Below are 25,538 nucleotides of genomic sequence, written 5' to 3' on the forward strand. Positions count from 1 at the left end.
TAGGCCCAGATCTCTGTACTGGGGTGAACGTATGACATTGTTCTGCATTCTGTCCATCAACTGTTGTTTTGCATTTGTCACCCCGAGTAGGATGGGTATGCTCAGACGTGAGTCCCATGCTCTCCACACCACTGGAGTCAAGCTATCCTGGCTGAAGACTGCTGATAGCCAGAAACCGGTCCTAGGATGTTTGATTCCGGTCCAGGAAAGACATGGCTTGTCAGTTCGGGCTGGACTGTTCCCATAAGGCACAGGGCCAAGGCTGATTTGCATATGGCCATGTCTGAACTGGTGTGGTGTGGAGTGCAAAAAAACGATGGATTTAGGCCCAGATCTCTCTTCCTGGGGTGAATGTATGACATTGTTCTGCATTCTGTCCATCAACTGTTGTTTTGCATTTGTCACCCCGAGTGGGATGGTTATGCTCAGACGTTAGTCCCATGCTCTCCACACCACTGGAGTCAAGCTATCCTGGCTGAAGACGGCTGATAGCTAGAGACCGGTCTTAGGATGCTTGATTCCGGTCCAGGAAAGACATGGCTTGTCAGTTCGGGCTGGACCGTTCCCATGAGGCACATGGTCAAGGCTGATTTGCATATAGCCATGTCTGACCTGGGGTGGTGTGGAGTGCAAAAAAACAATGGGTTTAGGCCCAGATCTCTGTACTGGGGTGAATGTATGACATTGTTCTGCATTCTGTCCATCAATTGTTGTTTTTGCATTTGTCACCCCGAGTGGGATGGGTATGCTCAGACGTGAGTCCCATGCTATGCTCTCCACACCACTGGAGTCGAGCTATCCAGGCTGATGAAGGCTGATAGCCAGAAACCGGTCCTTGGATGCTTGATTCTGGTCCAGGAAAGACATGGCTTGGCAGTTCGGGCTGGACTGTTCCCATAAGGCACAGGGTCAAGGTTGACTTGCATATAACCATGTCTGACCTGGGGTGGTGTGGAGTGCAAAAAAAGTGATGGATTTAGGCACAGATCTCTCTTCCTGGGGTGAATGTATGACATTGTTCTGCATTCTGTCCATCAACTGTTGATTTGCATTTGTCACCCCGAGAGGGATGGGTATGCTCAGACGTGAGTCCCATGCTCTCCACACCACTGGAGTCAAGCTATCCTGGCTGAAGACGGCTGATAGCCAGAAACCGGTCCTAGGATGCTTGATTCCAGTCTAGGAAAGACATGGCTTGGCAGTTCGGGCTGGACTGTTCCCATGAGGCACAGGGTCAAGGCTGATTTGCATATAGCCATGTCTGACCTGGCATGGTGTGGAGTGCAAAAAAACTATGGATTTAGGCCCAGATCTCTGTACTGGGGTGAATGAATGACATTGTTCTGCATTCTGTCCATCAACTGTTATTTTGCATTTGTCACCCCGAGTGGGATGGGTATGCTCAGACGTGAGTCCCATGCTCTCCACACCACTGGAGTCGAGCTATCCAGGCTGATGAAGGCTTCTTAGCCAGAAACCCGTCCTTGGATGCTTGATTCCGGTCCAGGAAAGACCTCAGCTACCTCCCTTCAGATAAATCAAGCTATAGAACAGCAATCAAAAACTACAAAACGGAAATTCATCTGGCCCAGGCTAAATACTTCGAACTCAAGATTGAAAACGCAGCGTCCAAACCCAAAGAAATCTATCGAATAGCCAAAACCCTTCTACAACTTCCGGAACCACCGAAGCACCACAACAATACTCAGGCCCATTGTGAGGAAATAGCTGAGTTCTTCCACCAGAAAATTGAAACCATCAACTCCTCTTTCCCCCTCCCCGTCACTCCACCCACAGATTTCGTCAACACAGGTAGCCCGCCAGTCCCTCTTCACGATCTTAACAGCTTTCCTCCTTTAGAACTTACTAATATGGAGAAACTTATGGGACAGGTCAAATCTGGATCACCCACCGACCCTGCTCCTCCCAGTACCCTCACACAGATCACACCTCTGATCTCACCTACTATTCTAGACCTGCTCAATTCCTCACTCCGTACTGGGATTGTTCCTCCTCTATGGAAAAGAGCAATGGTCAAAGCCCTTTTAAAAAAAAACAATCTCGATCAATCTAACCCCGCCAACTACCGTCCCATCTCCCTCCTGCCTTGGCTCAGTAAACTCCTCGAGAAGCATGTCAACTCCGTTCTCACCAACTTCTTAGAAGTCAATAACATCCTCGACTTCTCTCAGACCGGCTTTAGGCCCCGTCACGGAACGGAGATGGCATTGATTGCAGTGACGGAGGAGGCACGAAGGATCCTGGACGATGGCGGTTCAACGGCCATCGTCTTACTCGACCTAAGTGCCGCCTTCGACACTGTCAATCATAACATCCTACTCCATCGTCTTGGAGGAATAGGAGTGACTGGGACTGCTCTCAGTTGGATGAGATCCTTTCTGACTGACAGATCCTTCAAGGTTTTTGAGAGAGACTTCACCTCTGCCAGTAGACCACTTAATTGTGGAGTGCCTCAGGGCTCATCCCTGAGCCCTACCCTTTTTAATGTCTACCTGCGCCCCCTAGCTGATGTCGTCCGCCCATTTGGTGTGAAGATCGTCTCCTATGCGGACAACACGCAGCTAGTGGTATCTCTCGACCCCCCCCTAAACTCTCAACACAGCCTACACAAATGCCTGGAAGCAGTCGCCACCTGGATGTCCAGCTCTTGTCTTAGGCTTAACGGGGACAAAACTAAGATAATGCTCCTTGGAAATAACATCGCCAAAACCATCGACCCCATCTGGCATCCTTGCTTAGGCAACTCCCCGCAACCCAAGGAGCAAATCAAGAGCCTGGGCATCTGGTTTGACCACACTCTGTCCTTCAACCATCAGGCCACTAAGCTAGCTGCCACCTGTTTTGGCCTGATGAGACTGCTCCACAAAATTCTCCCTCTGCTTCCATTCCACTCGAGACGAATCGTGGTTCAAGGACTGATCCTCTCCCGCCTCCACTGTGGAAATGCCTTATATCTTGGAGCACCCCAATCCACAATCAACAGACTCCAGGTTATTCAAAACTGAGCAGCAAGAATTCTTCTGGATATCCCCCGCCGAACTTCAGTAAGAGCCAGACTGAGAGATCTTCACTGGCTCCCGGTGAGATCTAGAATCGAGTTTAAGAGCATGAGCATTGCACACCGCTCTTACTGGGGAACAGGCCCCCCCATTAACTCTTCCCTTGTGAAAGCCTACCAGCCCACTCGTTCTCTCAGATCCGCGACCTCCCACCTCGCCTCAGTACCACGCATCAGGAAGGCCAGATGTGGTGGTCATTCGCTCTCCTACAACCTGGCCAGGATCTGGAACTCCCTCCCTCTCAATCTCAGATCCGAACCCAACCTCCTTACCTTCCGAAAAATTCTCAAAACCTGGCTATTCAGCCAAACCTCTGTTTAAAACCAAAACCCAGCCTCCCTCTTCCTACCTCTCCGGACTAGCTCAAGCTCCCTACAGCGCTGGGACGCCCCTGGGTAGCCAACGCGCTTTACAAATCCTCATTCCATTCCATTCCATTCCAAGACATGGCTTGGCAGTTCGGGCTGGACTGTTCCCATGAGGCACAGGGTCAAGGCTGATTTGCATATGTCCATGTCTGACCTGGGGTGGTGTGGAGTGCAAAAAAACGATGGATTTAGGCCCAGATTTCTGTACTGGGGTGAATGTATGACATTGTTCTGCATTCTGTCCATCAATTGTTGTTTTTGCATTTGTCACCCCGAGTGGGATGGGTATGCTCAGACGTGAGTCCCATGCTCTCCACACCACTGGAGTCGAGCTATCCAGGCTGATGAAGGCTGATAGCCAGAAACGGGTCCTTGGATGCTTGATTTCGGTCCAGGAAAGACATGGCTTGGCAGTTCGAGCTGGACTGTTCCCAGGAGGCACAGGGTCAAGGCTGATTTGCATATAGCCATGTCTGACCTGGTGTGGTGTGCAAAAAAATGATGGATTTAGGCCCAGATCTCTCTTCCTGGGGTGAATGTATGACATTGTTTTGCATTCTGTCCATCAACTGTTGTTTTGCATTCGTCACCCGAGTGGGATGGGTATGATCAGACGTGAGACCCATGCTCTCCTAACCATGCGAGTCAAGCTATCCTGGCTGAAAATGGCTGATAGCCAGAAACCGGTCCTAGGATGCTTGATTCCGGTTCAGGAAAGACATGGCTTGTCAGTTCGGGCTGGACTGTTCCCATGATGAGGCACAGGGTCAAGGCTGATTTGCATATGGCCATGTCTGAACTGGTGTGGTGTGGAGTGCAAAAAAACGATGGATTTAGGCCCAGATCTCTGTACTGGGGTGAATGTATGACATTGTTCTGCATTCTGTCCATCAACTGTTATTTTGCATTTGTCACCCCGAGTGGGATGGGTATGCTCCGACGTGAGTCCCATGCTCTCCACACCACTGGAGTCAAGCTATCCTGGCTGAAGACGGCTGATAGCCGAAAACCGGTCCTAGGATGCTTGATTCCGGTCCAGGAAAGACATGGCTTGTCAGTTCGGGCTGGACTGTTCCCATGAGGCACCGGGTCAAGGCTGATTTGCTTATGGCCATGTCTGAACTGGTGCGGTGTAGAGTGCAAAAAAACGAAGGATTTAGGCCCAGATCTCTGTACTGGGGTGAATGTATGACATTGTTCTGCATTCTGTCCATCAACTGTTGTTTTGCATTTTGTCACCCGAGTGGGATGGGTATGCTCCGGCGTGAGTCCCATGCTCTTCACACCACTGGAGTCAAGCTATCCTGGCTGAAGACGGCTGATAGCCAGAAACCGGTCCTAGGATGCTTGATTCCGGTCCAGGAAAGACATGGCTTGTCAGTTCGGGCTGGACTGTTCCCATGAGGCACAGGGTCAAGGCTGATTTTCATATGGCCATGTCTGAACTGGTGTGGTGTGGAGTGCAAAAAAATGATGGATTTAGGGCCAGATCTCTCTTCCTGGGGTGAATGTATGACATTGTTCTGCATTCTGTCCATCAACTGTTGTTTTGCATTTGTCACCCCGAGTGGGATGGGTATGCTCAGACGTGAGTCCCATGCTCTCCACACCACTGGAGTCAAGCTATCCTGGCTGAAGACTGCTGATAGCCAGAAACCGGTCCTAGGATGTTTGATTCCGGTCCAGGAAAGACATGGCTTGTCAGTTCCGGCTGGACTGTTCCCATGAGGCATAGGGCCAAGGCTGATTTGCATATGGCCATGTCTGAACTGGTGTGGAGTGCAAAAAAACGATGGATTTAGGCCCAGATCTCTGTACTAGGGTAAATATATGACATTGTTCTGCATTCTGTCCATCAACTGTTGATTTGCATTTGTCACCCCGAGTGGGATGGGTATGCTCAGACGTGAGTCCCATGCTCTCCACACCACTGGAATCAAGCTATCCTGGCTGAAGACAGCTGATAGACAGAAACCGGTCCTAGCATGCTTGATTCCGGTCCAGGAAAGACATGGCTTGTCAGTTCGGGCTGGACTGTTCCCATCAGGCACAGGGTCAAGGCTGATTTGCATATGGCCATGTCTGAACTGGTGTGGTGTGGAGTGCAAAAAAACGATGGATTTAGGCCCAGATCTCTGTACTGGGGTGAATATGTGGCATTGTTCTGCATTCTGTCCATCAACTGTTGTTTTGCATTTGTCACCCCGAGTGGGATGGGTATGCTCAGACGTGAGTCCCATGCTCTCCTAACCATGCGAGTCAAGCTATCCTGGCTGAAGATGGCTGATAGCCAGAAACCGGTCCTAGGATGCTTGATTCCGGTTCAGTAAAGACATGGCTTGTCAGTTCGGGCTGGACTGTTCCCATGAAGCACAGGGTTAAGGCTGATTTGCATATGGCCATGTCTGAACTGGTGTGGTGTGGAGTGCAAAAAAATGATGGATTTAGGCCCGGATCTCTGTACTGGGGTGAATGTATGACATTGTTCTGCATTCTGTCCATCAACTGTTGTTTTGCATTTGTCACCCCGAGTGGGATGGGTATGCTCAGACGTGAGTCCCATGCTCTCCACACCACTGGAGTGAAGCTATCCTGGCTGAAGACTGCTGATAGCCAGAAACCGGTCCTAGGATGCTTGATTCCGGTCCAGGAAAGACATGGCTTGTCAGTTCGGGCTGGACTGTTCCCATGAGGCACAGGATCAAGGCTGATTTGCATATGGCCATGTCTGAACTGGTGTGGTGTGGAGTGCAAAAAAACGAAACCGAAACCTATGGTTTTTTAAGGGAATTTCAAAGCTTTTTTAAATGCTAGCTTCTAACTATGCCTACAGAGGTAGGACATGTGAAGAAAGAATACAAAACACATAGAAAGAAGAAAAAGAAATGCAAAAAGAAGAAACAGAAGTCCTCAAAGACGAAGAAAAGAGCAGGAAGAAGGAAGGCGAGCAGAAAGAACAAACAGAGGAGCAGAAAGAGGCCTGGAGGTACCTGGTGGGCTAGTTGGCCCCCAGGGACCCTCCGGATTGAAAAGGAATTAATTCCCCAACTTAAACCGTGCCACAGGGTGTGTTTGCACACATGTGAACTCAGGCCCGCCCCCTCCCTTCACCACTGAGCAAACGCACCCCCTGGCGCGTTTGCAGATGGGGAACGAATTCCCCTTGAATACCGGAGGTCCCTGGGGGCCAAATAGCCCACCAGAAACCTCCAGTATGCGCCAGGGGGCTGCGTTGCAGAGAGGTGTTCTGAGGCCACGCTCCTTTTTACACCTCTCTGCAACGCAGCTCTGTGGCGCTTAATGTAGGTAGCTGGTGGGCTAGTTGCACGCCAGGGACCCTCAGTTTTAAGGGGAGTTAATCCCCAACTTAAAACGCGCCACGGGGTGCGTTTGCACATTGGTGAAGTGAGGGGGCGGGGCCTGAGTTCACATGTGTGCAAACACACCCTGTGGCGCGGTTTAAGTTGGGGAATTAATTCCTTTTCAATCGTGAGGGTCCCTGGGGGCCAACTAGCCCACCAGGTACCTCCAGGCCTCTTTCTGCTCCTCTGCTTGTTCTTTCTGCTCGCCTTCCTTCTTCCTGCACTTTTCTTCGTCTTTGAGGACTTCTGTTTCTACTTTCTGAATTTCTTTTTCTTCTTTCTATGTGTTTTGTCTTCTTTCTTCACATGTCCTACCTCTGTAGGCATAGTTAGAAACTAGCATTTCAAAAAGCTTTGAAATTCACTTAAAAAAACCACAGGTTTCAGTTACGTAAAAGTTAGAAATTAGCATTTAAAAAACCTTTGAAATTCACTGAAAACACCATAGGTTTCAGGCACGTTATAGTTAGGAATTAGCATTCAAAAAACCTTAGAAATTCACAGAAAAAAACATAGGTTTCAGGGGTGTTATAATTAGCTGGACATTTCACTCGTACAAAACCATTGAAATTCCACTGCTATAGTCAGTTCAGCTAACTATAACTTGTGCGCCCTCAATGCACTGCTGATGACGTCACATATTACATCACTCATGACATGGTCAATGACATCACTCATGACATCACTGATAACATCTCAAATGACATCACTGATTACATCACTGATGACATCATCCTTGTGATAGAGTGGCAGACCTCTCACCCTAATGTAACCTTTGATACACATTCAAAAATAGAAAATAACATTTTCAAAAAAATTATCATACCAATACCAGTTACAACAACCTATTCAGTAATTCCAAGATCTACTTGCACATCCACTCATTCACCAACAGTCATATATAGTCACTCATAGATGTACTCACTCATCATATGTACTCATACACCTATATATCCTGTTACACACCGCCACTCATCCATAGAGTTACTCGAACACAGTCACTCATGCTAAAAGAATCAAACATCTATTTACTTACATATATACAGGTAAACACACACCACTACACTTACTTCTATAGAAACATACACATACTTACTCTCTTAAACAATCACTTATAGAAACACATACTTATGTATACAGGAACTCTTCCAATTTCTCATTCTCACATATACTCACTTATATACACCAATACTCACATATACCAGTTTAAAACATACGTAGTTACTCATAAATACACTATTGATAGTCATTCACTCACTAACACACCCATATACACACTCATCCACCCATACAGTCCTGCACACATACTGTTTTCAACACATACAACAAATGATGCAGCCATGGTATCAAAAAAAGAAATGAATGTCAAAATAACAACAACACATAGACTGTCACATATTTTAAACTTCTAACCATGTCAAGAATAAACACAGTGATGTTTCACATTGGACAAAGGTGTGCATGCATGTGCCCCTCGTAACGTAGCTACTGCTAGGTATCGCTGGCATATAAGGGAAATAACATGCGTTAATATACTGCCCCTTATATCAAAAATTGTATGCCAAATGTCAACAGTGAAATAAAATACTATGTTGTTCGAGATCCGGAGTCGGTAGACTACTTAGCTGTCTCTCGAGAAACTCCCCCATCACGTGATCGTTAGTGGCCAAGATCCCGCCCCTATCAAGGCAACCCGCATTCGGCGTACGCAATGTCATGTCAATCACCAATAAAGTTACATTGTTTTTGAAATGTTGGGTGCCTGAGCAAATGACCTTGGAAACAATAAATTCAATGATACATCAAACTATATAGTTCATGTGTGGCAAGTGCCTGAATAAAGTGAATGTGTCCATGATGTGTTGCATCCATGATATAATGAAAATGCATCCGACTCATGCTTTGGTTGACATACCCTATGCCAAATTGATAATCAAAACATCGCCTAGTGTTACAGAAGAGTAGTGACAGAAAAAATGTGTCATGTACAAACACATAGCATCATCAATAATTCCCTTGTGCTATAACCTCCGGACAGCCATACAATCCCCAAATTGTGAAGAGGTGAAAAAGTGCAAAAAGATACTGGTGCCCGTGAACTATGCAGGAGAAGAAGAGGGTAATCATGCCCGTGAGAGAAGTGCAACTAAGATGGGCCTCTACACTCCTTCCTGCAAGAAAAGAAATGTAAAACAATTAAAGTTAAGAACTGACCTCTTGACCAAAAGTTCTTGTTAAATGTGACATCATTGCAATCACAAAGAAGGGCATAAGTCAAGCATATGCTTGTGGTTGTCAAATATCTCACATGAAGGAAAAATGTGTACATCAAATCTATCGTGCTGCTAGATAGTTCACATGTTTATTCTTTCAGATGAACTGACAATTGTTCTTCCTGGTTCAAACCCCCCGGCGTCTTAGTTTGAAAATCAATTATGAGTTTAGATTCTCTTTGTCTCAAACTCAGAACCCTGTTTCCCCCCCTCGGTTTTTTGACCACTTGTTCCAAGATGATATAACTCATATCTCTAATGTTGGAGAAATATCTCTCTCTGAAGTGCCGTGCAACAGGGTACTTGGGATCAAAATTGGTGATGGCACGAGTATGTTCCAATATGCGTTTTTTGGACATACACGTAGTGCTCCCAATATACCACTTGTTGCACGTACATACGATGGCATAGACTACAAATGTGGTACTGCATGTGAGAAATTGCGATATATTTTTGGATACACCATTATACACAACCTGTTTGTGACTTTTGCTCTGGGCACAGGCTTTGCAATGGCCACAAGGAAAAAATCCCTCTAGACCATGCATATTGGATGGAGAGTATAATGTAACATCACTGTGGACCAGCATATCCCTGATGTTGCAACTGCGTCTGTATGTGATGTTGGGCCTTTCTGGGAGATTTTTTCCAATCACATTATCAGCCTTAAGAATGTCCCAGTTTTTTGTAATGATCTTTCTGATTGCTTGAGCATCTGAGCTGTAAGTGAGAACCAATCTAGTAGTCTCTTCAGTCTCCTCTGTATTTGTACTGGGATCTAGGAGAGTTTGTTCCCTGTCAAAGGCATTAGCTCTGGTAAGGGCTTGTTTAAGTACCCAATTGGGGTATCCCCGTTCCCTAAACCTTTCCATCATAATCTTGCTCTCAGTGGTATAGGCAGATGGTGTATTGCAATTGCGTTTAGCCCTCAGTAGTTCCCCGTACTGCATGGACCATTTTAGGTTGTCCGGGTGGCTACTGAGGGCATGCAATATGCTGTTGCCGGCCGTAACCTTCCGATGTAATGATGTTTGAACTCTGTTGTTCTTTATTTCAACTTTAACATCAAGATATTAAATCTCTGAATTGCTTATGGTACCACTGAGAACAATATTGCGGTCGTTATTGTTGAGTTTTTTGATAAAATGATTAGCCTCTTCTGCTGACCCTTTCCACACGATGAACAGATCATCGATGTACCGGAGCCACATTGAAACTTTCTCAAAATCTTGTTGAAACATGGGGTCAGTACGTATGTCGTCCTCCCAGCTCCCCATAAACAAATTGGCGAAGCTGGGAGAAAAACATGATCCCATAGCTGAGCCATTTATCTGTCGAAATAAATTCCCATTGAATAAGAAGATGTTGTGGTCAAGACAATACTCCATCATAGCCATAAGCATGCTATGGCTATGATGGAAAGGTTTAGGGAACGGGGATACCCCAATTGGGTACTTAAACAAGCCCTTACCAGAGCTAATGCCATTGACAGGAAACAAACTCTCCTAGATCCCAGTAAAAATACAGAGGAGACTGAGGAGACTACTAGATTGGTTCTCACTTACAGCTCAGAAGCTCAAGCAATCAGAAAGATCATTACAAAAAACTGGGACATTCTTAAGGCTGATAATGTGATTGGAAAAAATCTCCCAGAAAGGCCCAACATCACATACAAACACAGTTGCAACATCAGGGATATGCTGGTCCACAGTGATGTTACATTATACTCTCCATCCAACATGCATGGTCTCCAGGGATTTTTTTCCTTGTGGCCATTGCAAAGCCTGTGCCCAGAGCAAAAGTCACAAACAGGTTGTGTATAATGGTGTATCCAAAAATATATCGCAATTTCTCACATGCAGTACCACATTTGTAGTCTATGCCATCGTATGTACGTGCAACAAGTGGTATATTGGGAGCACTACATGTATGGCCAAAGACCGCATATTGGAACATACTCGTGCCATCACCAATTTTGATCCCAAGTACCCTGTTGCACGGCACTTCAGAGAGAGATATTTTTCCAACATTAGAGATATGAGTTATATCATCTTGGAACAAGTGGTCAAAAAACCGAGGGGGGGAAACAGGGTTCTGAGTTTGAGACTAAGAGAATCTAAACTCATAATTGATTTTCAAACTAAGACGCCGGGGGGGGGGGTTTGAACCAGGAAGAAGAATTGTCAGTTCATCTGAAAGAATAAATATGCGAACTATCTAGCAGCACGATAGATTTGATGTACACATTTTTCCTTCATGTGAGATATTTGACAACCACAAGCATATGCTTGACTTATGCCCTTCTTTGTGATTGCAATGATGTCACATTTAACAAGAACTTTTGGTCAAGAGGTCAGTTCTTAACTTTAATTGTTTTACATTTCTTTTCTTGCAGGAAGGAGTGTAGAGGCCCATCTTAGTTGCACTTCTCTCACGGGCATGATTACCCTCTTCTTCTCCTGCATAGTTCACGGGCACCAGGATCTTTTTGCACTTTTTCACCTCTTCACAATTTGGGTATTGTATGGCTGTCCGGACGTTATAGCACAAGGGAATTATTGATGCTGCTATGTGTATGAAATGACACATTTTTTCTGTCACTACTCTTCTGTAACACTAGGCGATGTTTTGATTATCAATTTGGCATAGGGTATGTCAACCAAAGCATGAGTCGGATGCATTTTCAATATATCATGGATGCAACACATCATGGACACATTCACTTTATTCAGGCACTTGCCACAGATGAACTATATAGTTTGATGTATCATTGAATTTATTGTTTTCAAGGTCATTTGCTCAGGCACCCAACATTTCAAAAATAATGTAACTTTATTGGCGATTGACATGACATTGTGTACGCTGAATTGCCTTGATAGGGGCGGGATCTTGGCCACTAACGATCACGTGATGGGGGAGTTTCTCGAGAGACAGCTAAGTAGTCTACCGACTCCGGATCTCGAACAACATAGTATTTTATTTCACTGTTGACATTTGGCATACAATTTTTGACATAAGGGGCAGTACATTAACGCATGTTATTTCCCTTATATGCCAGCGATACCTAGCAGTAGCTACGTTACGAAGGGCACATGCATGCACACCTTTGTCCAATGTGAAACATCACTGTGTTTATTCTTGACATGGTTAGAAGTTTAAAATATGTGACAGTCTATGTGTTGTTGTTATTTTGACATTCATTTGTTTTTTCGATACCATGGCTGCATCATTTGTCTTTTGCTTTCCATGGTATGTCTGGACAAAGAACTACAAATATGAGGTGTTTATTTTGCACTATCACGTGACCAAGCCACTTTGTGTGGTGAAACGTGTTGTGATTAAATCTCCATCGACTGTTTCCTGGACTTTGTGCCGTTTGTCCTGAGAGTGCGCTGCACTTTTGTACACTTTTGAACATTTGATTGCCGGCAATCTCCTCCGGCGTGCGCGCCACTCTCCTTGGGTCCCCAGAGGTCCAGTAGGAGAAACTGCTGTGTGGAGATATGGAGATATATATATATATATATATATATATATACACACATACACACATATATATACACATGCACACAACATTGTCATAATTCTTTACATTGCCCAGTTTTTCACTATACAAGATATACCTATAGGGAATACATGAAACATTATTTACCTGTGATTTGTTAGAACACTGACAGCCAAAGGATGATTGGCACAGTATGTGAGGTATAAAGACTTAAACTGATGAATCAGATTCATAAAGCAGCCTCCCACTTTTTGCTGATTCTCTGGTAACCTGCAAACAAAAGCGTATTTGTAAAATGTAATATTTAAATGCTAGACACTTAATTTTCATATTACACAGAAACGTGCTAACAGTTTTCTCTTTTAACGTCAACTCTCGTAAGTAATATTCAGCAAGCAACAGATGACACAAATACTATACAAACGCGAATACTATTATTTCGGTGCAACACGCAAAGATGTGTACAATAATAACAGTGAAAATGAACAACCAAAGGAGATCTGATTTAGCAAGAAATATTTGTAGGCAGTAGATGTGATCACAATTTTTAGTTCATACCAATATTTTAGGAAAACTACGTGTTCTCCATGTTTACTTAGTTGAATTAACTTTAATTCAATTAACGGACTCCTCCAATTACAAAGTTTGGGCAAATATTTTAATTAGACAAAGATGAAACCACTGATGACTAAAAGTAAAGTCAATAGGTTTGCTTGTTGCATGGTTCATGGATGCACAGGCATCAAGTATAAGAAGATGCATACCTATAAACCTGCTTACGTTGATCAATGCATAAACAGATCGAAAGGCATACAGGCGGCATGTGTGAAAAGCAACACAGCTCAAAACACCCATGCAGACTGTTCAAAAGGAATATTGGCAGGCACGAAGACATTACTTTTACAAACACCTATGTATGCAGTCAAGGGCAATAATTTCGAGGCAAAGCAGAGGTACAAGTATAAAGTCACAGTCATCAGGCAGACAGATGGTGTGATTGATGAACAAGTGTACGGGTAGAAAGATCAATGAATGAATGGATTAATGAGTGTACTGTAAGTAAATATAAGGATACTTTAGGGGTGGGAATGGATGTGATAGCACATTTTCTACTGTCAAACTGATAGAGCCTCTGATGGACCGGGAGTAGTGTCAATCCCCTAAGGATTTTGTTGCTCCTCAACTGTGGTTGTCCAACAAGATTCAAAGCAGATGTAAAAAAAAAAGAACATTAGGCGTTACAATGAAAACGAGAAAAATATTAAAATAAAACCATTAAAGTGTATTAAAGTATTCAGATCGTTACAGAAACAACATTAAATGGTTAGGAGTCAGTCAGTAAAGCAATTATTATATAATAGCATGATGTTCAGAATACTATGCAGGAAATGAACAAGCAGAACCACATATAGTTCAGCTCTAAATAAATAAGTCAAAGTTATAAATCAGAGATCAGACCAACATAGTGTCACCTCCTAAAGATCAGAGCAGAGTGAGCCCACTACCCTCAAAGAGAGGATTCTTTTATAATGCAGAATACAAAGAAACAAAGAAAACTATACATAAATACAATTGCATTTGGACCAACGAGGTTAAAAGAACAACAATACAGTTTCTGAAATCACATTATTCAGCACTATCTCACAAATTCACATAATGCAGTTCCCATTCTTAGTTCCCACCAGACACTAAAATGGTTAGTACTACTTATTATAGAAGGATAGGTATTCGTGAGAAGCCACGATGATCCCAATAGGTGAGGCCCTAGGAACATTCACTCTCAATGTAACAGTGTGCAACAGACCTTTAATAAAAGGAAACATAAATCGGTACCTGGAAAACTACATTAAATCTCAAAACAGTGTTTACAAAGTTAACTGTATATAAATCGTGTATGTGAAGAGTTAGACAAAAAAATAACCACACACTAAAAAGAATGCTGCCAGCAGTACCAATCATTTTGAAATTGAGGCTTACATTAGCCAATGTTAAAATTAATGTAATCAGCTTCACATATATGTTAAATATTGTCGTATTAATACTATAATACATACAAAAACGTTCTCAATTGGATGAATAAAAGGCACCATAAGAGTTTATTATAGTTACAATTTGATATTTTTGTTGTGATTGTATTATTATTATTATTATTATTTATGAAGCTTGTAAAGCGCTCGGCTACCCCCGACGGGGGTGTCCCGGCGCTAAGGACCGCAGACTAGGAAAGAACGAAGCACTTTAGGAGGTGGTGAACAGCCAAGTTTTAAGTTTGCTTCGGAACAGTGATTCAGAAGAAATGAACTTGAGGTCTAATGGGAGGTTGTTCCAAAGTTTCGCTGTCACTACACCAAACGCTCTGCCGCCCATTCTAGAACGGTGAAAGCGAGGGACGACCAGTAGACGCAAGTTGTTCGACCTCAAGGATCTGACCGATTTGGATACTATAAGTCTCTTTCTCAGGTATCCCGGGCCCACCCCGTTGAGGGCCCGAAAAGCAAGAGTCAGAACCTTGAATTGAATGCGACGGGCAATAGGAAGCCAATGTAACTTCTTACGATAGGATGTGACAGAATGTCGGTAAGGGATGTTGCCAATCAGTCTAGCTGCCGCATTTTGAACGATCTGCAAACGTTCAATTTGATATAAGGGGGCACCGGCGTAGAGACTGTTGGCATAATCCAAGTGAGAAGTGATAAGGGCATGGATGATGGTTCTACGGGCATCCAGCGGGAGGTATGGGAAAATCTTCCTAATCATACGTAGCTTCCCGAAGCACGCTGCCGTGACCTTATTAATTTGAGCCTTGCAGGAGAGAGCGTCATCAAACTGAAAGCCCAGATTACGTACTGTTTGGACTGGAATGGGAGGAGGATTAAGCACAGTCGGCCACCACAGAGTGGCAGATGGTACCATTGCGTGTGTAGGACCTCTTGGCCGTAGGGTGGTCTTTACCCTTCAAAATGGAATAAAACATGGTTTGATGGGAAACATTTTTATTATTGGAAGGCTTGCAGCTTGGAATAAAAGTTGGTTGGCCAGTAAGCCTTACCAGTTTTTAATGGTGAAAATCATATTCACTAATTCTCACAGGGGTTCTTTGGACACATCTAGACACTAGTAAGCACGGTTATTCTGTCTTACTATCATGTTTTGTCACTATATTTTATGTTGTGGTTCTCCAAAGTGAGAAGTAACACTGAATTCTTCTTCTTTTTCTTTTACACTCAGAGAGAGAGTTGCCGATGATGAGAAGTGGGTAAACTGGCAAATGTCAGTCAGTAACCCCGTTAGTGGTTCAACCGTGAGGTACTCTCTCTCTTCTCTCACATTTTCTCATCTGTGGAAGGTCTGTTGAGCCTGGATGGTAGTATTCATTGTATTTTAGTAAGGAGAGTTAAGAAGACACTGTGACAAATCAGAGTAGTCAAAAGGATCACACTCGAGGGAACGGAGAAGAGAATTGATAATCCCGGGTTTGTCATTCAGGTTAGGACTCAATGTTTTTTCGGGTGAGGCCCTTGTTGTTTTTAATGGTCTTTACCCTTACCTTTTGCCTTCTTCCATTTTTTCAGATCTCGTTTTTTGCTGGCATTAGGACTCTGCACACTTTGCCACTGCTAACCAGTGCTAAAGTGCATGTGCTCACTCTTTAAACAGGGTATAATTGGCGTATCCGTAAATGGCAAATTGAATGTACTTATCAGTCCCGAGCAAAGTGGTACTCTATGTTAGCATGCGGGTAGCTGCAGGGGCATTAACGGTGGCCGTATGTCCAGGCATGCCACGGCCCGTTGCTCCAGTCGTGTTATGTCAGCAGCCAGTGCGGGGTTGCCCTAGACCTTGGCCACTCCTCTCCCAATGAGAAACAGCCGGGCTGCTGCCATTATACATGCGGGGTCAGACCCACTTGTGGCCATTGTAAAGTAGTGGGCTCTAGACCCACATGCATGGGAATAAAGGACACGGACAGAGTAGTATATGGTGCTGGAACTGGCCCAGGTCACGTGTGCTCTGCCTCTTTTATCCACAGGGTCAACTCACTGGTGACACCTGTGATGGGTAGGTGTAGATTGTGTGTACAGCACATTACTGGAACACTACATCCTGGACAGAGCATAAAGATGCACACGGAAGTGCCCGATCATCAGGAGAAATTTAACTGCTGCGACTGAGGCAGCCAAGGAAGACCAAGAGAGAAAATATCACTGGATATTCACAAGACCCTTTTTTACTTCAGAGCGGTAGAAGTTAATTTATCTTCATGCAATTTACAAGGGTTTTTCGTTAGCAAATATTTTGATCAATGTACCAGGGCAGCGGAGTTCAATTTACTCAAGTGTTTGATTCTACTACAAGCCAAAGTGGCTAACGTACATTTTCTTATATGAGGTTGATTTACAGACCACTTTTCTTCTCAGCAGATTCGGATCAAAGGGCAATTTGTGAAAATCCCTGCAGTAGCTCCATCACTAATTGGCAAATGCAGCATTTCAGTAATTTGCCCACTGGATGCAAGAGTATTCTGGCAGCATAGGTGCGCTCAGTATACATTAAACACATTTCTTTATATCCTGACATCAACTCAATCTTAAACACTCACTAACAGCCACTATTGTTCCAGATTCCAGGTTTTTGTCTGAATAGGGCGCTTGTTACTACCCTGGAAACAACTGAAGAAATTGTTTGACTCATGTTTTTTCCCCATAGGTAGGGAGAAAATGTTACCAGCCAGATAAGAAGGGTCGCTTCTTCATAATTTAGAGGTAAGCGGAGGGAACATATATGAGAGTATGGATGAGCTTGTCTTAGGTAATGCAGAAGGCACCAAAAGATATATTTGAAATGTCAGTACTATTGCGAGAGAAGCATTTTGCTACACAAATTAACAATGAACTCGAACGACACAAGTGCTACGCCAGTTTCAGGAGAAGTGATTTCGCTCTACTCATTAAACCATGTAGTTGATAATAGGCCTGGGCGGCAAATTCCATTCTGCTAGCAGAATTTGCGGAATTTGGGTAATTTTGCGTTCTGCAGGGAACGCGATATTGCCCAGAATTCTGCGTTCCGTGACTTTGCGAAATTGTTTGCTTGTTCGCGTTCTCAAAATGCGTGTTCACGAGATACTATCCCCCGAGCATGCAAACAGTGATTGCGAACAGGAAAAAAGCATCACGAACAAGCAATTCCGCGTGTTCGCAGACATTTTTTCCCCTTTTCGCGGAGATTTGCGTAACGCAATTACGCAAATTATGCCCACCCCTAGTTGATACTGCTCTGCTATGGACTGTCACTGCTGATTGCTGTTACTGCGGCTACTGTGGCTGTCAAAAAGGTGACTGAATCGTTTATGTGCCTGGTAGGTTTGTTAACGTCTATCTATATTTGTAAAGGGCCTAAAAAACTTTTCTCTTCCTTGCACCACTATCTTTAATGTTTCTGCTTCTCACCACATCCTCAGCAGTTCTTCGTCTGCATGTGAACCCAGTCAGAGAATGGGCGAGGTGAGACTTAGCCAGGCAGCTCTGTGCAGTGAGAGAGGGCGCGAGCATTGAGATGCCGCCACGTCCGCAGAATCAAGAGAGAACAGGAATACTGTGTTTGACAGCATTGCCCCCCCCCCCCCAAGCACACTGGTCCTATAAAGCTCGGTCATATTAGCAACCCAATATAGCTGTTGCACTGACTGCTTCCAGAAAAGTTGCAGAAGTACTACAAACTGTGCAGCCTAAGGAATCCACGTGCTTGCTTTCTCTGTTGAATGCGTTTGTTGTTTGTGGGGGTGATGCATGCTGCCCCCTCGACAGCGGAAACAATAGCTAGATCTACCTTTGTACCAGCACGAAGAATATGTGGGTCAAGCTTCTGTGGCCTATATTTTTGCAATAGTGTCCCGTTGCTGAATTTGCGGTCTCTGGGATCAGACATTTCTCCTCTGTGATTTTAGAGAAGCCGGATTAATAGGTAGCAAGTACCTAGAGCCTATACTGTCTCCTGCCAAGTTTCCCACTTGAGGATACCTTGGTTTGCAGATGGGTGATCTGTGTTGCTATTCTTAGTACTTGCACCTCAGATAATGTCTCCATAAGAGATTTTAGACAACAAGCATGGAGGTGAGGGTGGAGTATATGATATTGAGGAGTCTGACTCAGCGACAGTGTCAGAATATCTCAAAGGTGTAAGAGGAGTGGGTTTTTCTTTCCTTCACATTCTCACTGGTGGTTGATCCTTTGGAATGTTATCTGTAGGTGTAGTCACAGAGGGGCGGGGCAGAATAAGAGGTGTTTCCACTGGATCCACTGGCAGACATGGGGGTGTTTTTGTAAGAGTGGTGTCTCTGTACTGAGCATCTTAGGAGTTGGAGCCATTACAATGCTGAGAACCACAATGCCTTTTGGCACTGGCAACAATGGAAAATAATCCTGGATTGATTGATCTTGAGGGATGATAAGTATCAGACACCTTTGGTGAACTAGAGAGGCTGCTGGGGAAGGTGGAATCAGCGGGAGTCATCTCAACATTACAACTATGCTTCAATGTCGAAGACATCAAGGCTAATGTTGAGCATCTTAAGACTGAGTGCTTCAACATTAATAATTGCAACGCTATGTTCTGACTTCTTGACATCTGAGTTCTTGACATCAGCATGAAGCGATTAACATATATCTTGTGGCCGGTATATGGGTGGTTGGAGGATAGTGTAGGTTTCCTTTCGGTTGTTACAAACTGACATATCATGCAGCTAGTTGGCGACCGTAAGTAGCCTGCCTCGATGCCAGTTTATCTTCATCCTTAATTTAGCCAATAACAGGGCCATAGTAGCGAGTCGCTGGGTCTCAGATGGGACTTTATTAAAGTAACCAAGTAGAATTATCAGCGGGTGGGGTTTTGCAGGGTATATTCTGTTATGTCCACTAGTACTTCTAGAATCGCATGCCAATAGTTGAGGATAGGAAGACACTACCATGTCAGATGCAAAAAGCCAGCGTCTTCACGTCCACACCAACTGAAACTATGAGGGAGAGAGTCAATTGTGTGTTGATTGTACGTGGTGGTATAGGCCTGGTGCAAGACCTTATAGTGCAGCACCTTGTGCCTGTAATAAATGGACAGTGTGCTGTTTTGGGCGCATCAATATTTCCAGCAGGCAGGGGGTATACTTATTCTGAGCTCATGCTTCCAAGCTTCTCTAAGTTGGTCAGTTCTGGCTGTCCTGAGCTGTAGCGTCATATTATATCATTTGGAGACCCATCAGGCGATGTGAGGACTTGCATTAATGGAAGAAATTCAGAGGACTCCTCACCATGCCATGCAGTCGGGTGGAGATAGAAAAGCACATCAAGGGCGGTGGCAGCACCACACTAGTGGAATTGGTTGAGGGTCAGAAAGGTGCTATCGATATACAGGTGCTCCATTTCTGACATGGCCATTTTAGACAGAATGCTCTGCACCGTGCGTTCGAGTGTGAGTGGAAAGATGCTGAGAACCCCCAGCACATTGCTGTAGATGACTGCATCGTCATTGAAGACATTGACATCAAGCAAGTTCCTCCACATTTCATCTGACAGGGTGCTTGAGTTGAAGAGAAGAAAGCTTCCTGAGACTTCTGACTCTAGAGTACTTTGGATCTTAGTTGCCTATACATGAGATGATGCCTTTTTTTGTCCCAAGGAGGTCCGTCTCACAATGTTTTTCGCCAGTACCACCTCTGGTCTGTTTACCAACACCTAGTACATCGGCTTATCCTCAGACACAAAGTCAGCCTTCATCACAGCTGATACCTCCAACTATTCATCAGAGATCACTTCGAAGAGAATTCTTAAAAGACACATATCACCTCCCAAAAGTCATTATAGACTATCTTACTCAAGATGATCTAATACTTTGCAATCTCACTCTTCAATGACAGGCTCATCTTCCTCCGTTGAGGGCTGTTCTACTTTGATGAAGTTTCCGCCCTCTTCTATTTCACCTATTGATGACGTAACAACCTTCAATGAGGTCTTAGTTAAAGGAACAGCAAAACTTAATATACTGATGCATCGCCGGTGCACATTCAGACCCGTCCTGCCTTTGTTGCCAGGACTTTGAGAACAAACAATATAACTGTTCCTCACTACTCTATGAGGCAGGCTAGGTTGCTAAGAAGAATAAGTCCCCAAAATAACATCCCCTTTCCTTCAGACTGATTCACCACCAGATTCTGTGATTGTGTCAGCTGCCTGGAAATTCCAAGACATAGTTCCTGCCTCCTCTCTTACTCCTGAAAAGGATAGCAAGCTTCTTGATTTGATGGGATGGAAGATAGTTGAGACCTTGACTGCAGCTTTGAAGGCTGGTAGCTCTACCACATTGTTGTTGTCAGCAAAGTTTAACAGATACATTTCTACCATATAGTCAGGGTATGCACATTCAACTAACACCTGGCACCTGATTGCCTTGTGTGCAAGGAAGCTATGTTCCGCAAACTTGACTACTACTACATAAGCGTATCTTTTTTAGGAGATGTCAAACTGATTTTAAAAACCTGTATTGTCTACTGAAAGACAATTTGAACATCTCCAGCAGGCAATTGTCTACTCACTGCTAGCTGTTTTTCAGGGAGAGAATTCTCTTTGCTGATATTACAGTGACAATAACTGAAACTTTGGTTCTGCATTGAAGCAATGTCACTGATAGTGATAAATATTAGAAGGAACCATCCCGCGTGCTGAATCCCAGAACACATTTTTTTACCGGACGTCTAAAAATTAGAATAATTGTAAACAACTATACATTTTACACATACAGCTATGCTTTGCAGCCTTTCTGAGGTTACATTGACCACATTTAAAATGGTTTCTTTTAAATGCTGTTAAACATCGAAGTGAAAATATTGAGTGGCATCATGGCTGAACTTCTTCTCCCAATGAAGGCACAACTAATCAATTCCGATCAGGCGGGGTTCATCCCTGGACGGAATACAACCGACAATCTGAGACGATTGGCAGGCCCTTAGCCTCATGGAAGCTGAAAGTGCTATTGCATCACTGGATATTGAACAAGTGTTCAATTCAGTGGAGTGGCCTTATATGTGGTAGGTTCTTTGGCGAATAGAGGTAGCCGACCAATACCTTAGTTGGATCCATTTGCTTAATGCCACCCCCACGGCCAGAGTACGGGTGGGCAGGACACTATCAAGAAAAGTAATCCTAAGACGAGGCACCAGGCAGCGATGTCTGTTTTCGCCCTTGCTTTTTAGGTAGCGCCTACGCAGCGCGCATGCCCTGCATAGGAGGAGACCTCTTGTAATCGATTCGGTTTTGAGAGCAAAAACATGCACACATTGCATTGCTTTGAAAGGCAACGCATGCACGTTTGGCGATTCCCTTGCGGGAGAGAGCGGCGCCATGTGTTAGCAATGTTTGCGTTCGCTCCCACAAGGTAAACGCTGCGTGTCCCTGCTCTCGACCAAATTCCCCCACCCCTCTCACTGGTATTTTTTCACGCATCGTGCTCGCTTTCACTTTCTTGCCGGATCTTCAATTTTCGTCCGCTTTTCTTTTCCTTCCGTTCTCGGTCTTGGCTTCAATTTGAAGTTGCCCATTAAGGCGCTGTCCTTTAGTGGTCATGGCCTAGATCTGTGCCGTTCTTTGGGCGAAGCGCGTTGAAGGAACATGAGGATGTTTTTATAATTGCGTGTCAGGCAGCTCGTGAGTTGTATGCGAGGATTGGTCACCTGTTTGATAGACCACCGAGATTTCCAGTGCATGAGCTGCTGGTTGGGGTGTTTTTGAAAATGAAATTACGCTTCAGCCGCTGTCGGCTAAGATGTGGGTAGTGGAACAGGGTTTCACCTGGCTTGCATGACAGGAGGACTGTAGTGCTTAGCTATCTGCTATGTTTCTGCAGGCAGTTTTTGTGGCGGTGCAAGAACACTCACAATGCCATAAACATACATTCGAGCTTTCTTTGAAATTACTGTTACTGGTAGCATTGCAATGTTCTCCATGCTGCTGTTTCTGAGACTGGTTAAATCCTTTGGTTCATGTGAAGGGAAGCGCCTCCCCTACATGCTTTCTACTGGTGTAACATCAAATAATCAGTACTGTAGAAAAATGCCTCATGATGCGTTTTCTCCATTTTCTCAAAGTTGGTACATCATATTCATTGTATTAATACATAAATAAAAGGGTTTGGCCCACAGCTAGCATAGTGAGAGTGGAGCAAAAGGGTTTACCCCAGAGATATATTTTTTTTTTTTTTATTTTATTTTTTTATTCAGTGACGGTACACACACACAGCTCCATGCCTACAACCCGGAGGCCGGCAGCAATGTAAGAAAAATACAAGATCATCATGGTGGAATCGGCAGGTCAACGGAGCAGGAGCTCTACAGAGAACAATGGACACCCTGCCCCTTCTCCACTGTTTGAGCACACACACCCTAAGTTCCATGACCTACCCTCCCTAACCTCGCCCCCTCTTTTGGAGCCCACCCAATCCCATTGTGTGATATGTGTGTTGGCATGGAATGTATGTCCGTCCCCTGAAAACTAGCGTATAACTCCTCTCGCAACCACCCCTCCTGAACTTACCCCCAACCCCCCCTAACTACCCCAGTGCTTGCCTCTGCGTGAGTTCCAAACCTATACCTCCACCCTACCCGCCCTCCCAAACGTGACATACCCTCCCCCCGCACCAAACCTCTGAGCTCCCTGTGTACTGTGGCAACCCGCCCTGTAAGTAACACACTGGAAACAGCGGTGAAAGGACACACTAGGAAGTTCTTCCCAACGCCCCCGGAAAGTCAGCCGGGTACTTGTCCAGGTCTCCACTAAGCACTCAAACACTAAGTATAGAGCCCTGAGCCTCAGTGTCCCCCTCTCCCATCGGATTCTCCTCCTCCTCATGCTCCGATTCCGCGTCAGACTTTTTGTTAGAATATGTTAGGTACTGGTCCCAGAAATTTTTCGGTCTGCTGCGAGGGGGTAGAAGCTCGCTATAAAGCTGTGATTGAGTGCACCCGTATAGCATATCCCTGGACCATCCATCTTTGGTCGGGAGAGGACCTCGCATCCAACATCTCGCCACCAGCCGACGGGCCATTATGAGTCCCAGGTCTGCAAGGCGGCGCATCGCCGGTGGGAGAATTTTAGAATGTCCCAGGAGCGCCAGCGCCGGGTCTACCGGTAACTCAGTCTCCAGTATGGTGCACAGCTCCCCAAAGACGTCAGCCCAGAATCTGTTGATGCCCGGGCATGTCCACGCAAGATGCATGAAATCCGCAACTGGGGAGTGGCAGCGCTCGCACTCCGCTGATTGCCGGAGGCCATACCTGTGTAGGCGTTCAGGGGTGTAATACACTCTTTGGAGGAATTTAAAATGAATAAGTCTATGTCGTGCGTTCATGGAAACCTTTCTGGTATTGCGGCAGCAGTATTCCCACATAGAGTCGCTTATTTCTGCCTGCAGGTCCCGTTGCCACGCCGATCGGGCTTTGGAGGGATCGTGTTGTCCGCTACGCTGGCCCATTCGATACAGCCTGGACACCAGGTGACTAGGGGATGGCGTCTTGATAACGTACGTCAGTTCCGGGGTTTCCGGAGGCTCCTGCATGGTCGCGCCCAACACGTCCCGCAATGCCGCGCGGAGTCTGTGGAAATGGAATCGCTGCAGTAGCGTGGCAGGCGGCCTTGACTGCGCCAGCTGTGTCCAGGTGATCGCTGTGCCCTCTTTGAAAAGGTCTCCCAGTGTAAGGATGCCCAATTGTCGAAGCGCGCATAGGACCCCTTTCTCCCGTAGAGGGGAGAGCCACACGGCCCAGTCAATTGGGACCAGTGGGGAATACAAAAGATCCTGTCCGTGGCTCCGAGCCAAAGAGTGCCACGCATGATTAGTCGCTGTTATTGAATCCAATGTACCAACCCTGCGCGAGGTCGGTTCAAACACTGTGGCCGGAGTGGGGAGAGGGGCGGCGAAAAGGGTTTCAAGTATCACGTGGGGGATGTTACGATCCCCGTGAGTCCATGTGTGCAAATGTGTTGCTTGCGCAACCCTAAAGTATCTCTCTAGGTCAGGCGCGCCTAACCCTCCTCGTTCAAATGGGAGTGTTAGGATTTGCCACTGTACCCTCGGTTGCTTGCCCCCCCACGCTAACCGCGTGAGAGCTTGGGTCAGCGTCTTAAAGAATACCTTCGGTAAAGTCACCGGGATGGTGTTGAACAAAAACAGGAACCGGGGCAGCACTATCATTTTCATCAGGGCGATGCGATCCGAGAGGGAGAACGGTAATTTGCACCACCTATCGATATCGTCAGACAGTTTGGAATAGGCCACCCCATAGTTTTCCCTCACTAGTACGTCTGGGTCCGGGTGCAACTGTATGCCCAGATACCGAACCGGATCCTCCGACCACTGTAGCGGATATTCCATCTCGAACCTACTCGTCGCCGGGGTCAGCGGAAACGCGACGGATTTGCTCCAGTTAACTTTCAGCCCCGATAACGCTCCGAACTGGACTACCTCCCGCAACACTGAAGAAAGATTGAGCTCTGGGTCCCTAACATAGAGGAGGGTATCGTCAGCATACGTGGATATGCAGATCTTGTACGTTGGGAAACTGATTCCCTCGAGACTATGGTATTCCCTCAGTGCGCACGCTAGAGGTTCAGCCACTAGTGCATACAGCAGTGGTGATAAAGGGCAGCCCTGCCTGGTGCCTCTGCGTATTGCGAAGGCGTCTGACACTCTGTTGCCTAGGCGAATTCTAGCCGATGGTTCATAATATAACGCACCTATCATCTGCAGGAAGGGTTCTCCCAGTCCCAGCTTCCGCAGCACCCTGACCATGAAGGGCCACTCAACAGAGTCGAACGCCTTTTCCATGTCAAGAAATACAGCTAGCGCCCTACTCTCCGGTTTTACATGTTGCATTGTCCCTAGTACAGTGCGTATGTTGTAGGTAAGAC

At 45.3% G+C, this 25,538-nt stretch overlaps 1 protein-coding gene across 3 annotated transcripts in view; it reads right to left on the bottom strand.

Annotated features, from left to right (window-relative positions):
• The window catches only part of ARHGEF6 (Rac/Cdc42 guanine nucleotide exchange factor 6), a 1,071,863-nt gene that overhangs the window by 414,015 nt on the left and 632,310 nt on the right, over positions 1 to 25,538 (bottom strand). For all 3 annotated transcript variants that reach the window (XM_078688613.1, XM_078688614.1, XM_078688615.1), the window contains one exon: positions 12,736 to 12,858. In XM_078688613.1, coding sequence (XP_078544739.1) covers positions 12,736 to 12,858 — 123 coding nt within the window. The remainder of the gene's footprint in view (positions 1 to 12,735; positions 12,859 to 25,538) is intronic.

The sequence above is a fragment of the Lissotriton helveticus genome, chromosome 4_1, assembly GCF_964261635.1.
Source record: "Lissotriton helveticus chromosome 4_1, aLisHel1.1, whole genome shotgun sequence".
Classification (NCBI taxonomy): Eukaryota; Metazoa; Chordata; class Amphibia; order Caudata; family Salamandridae; genus Lissotriton; species Lissotriton helveticus.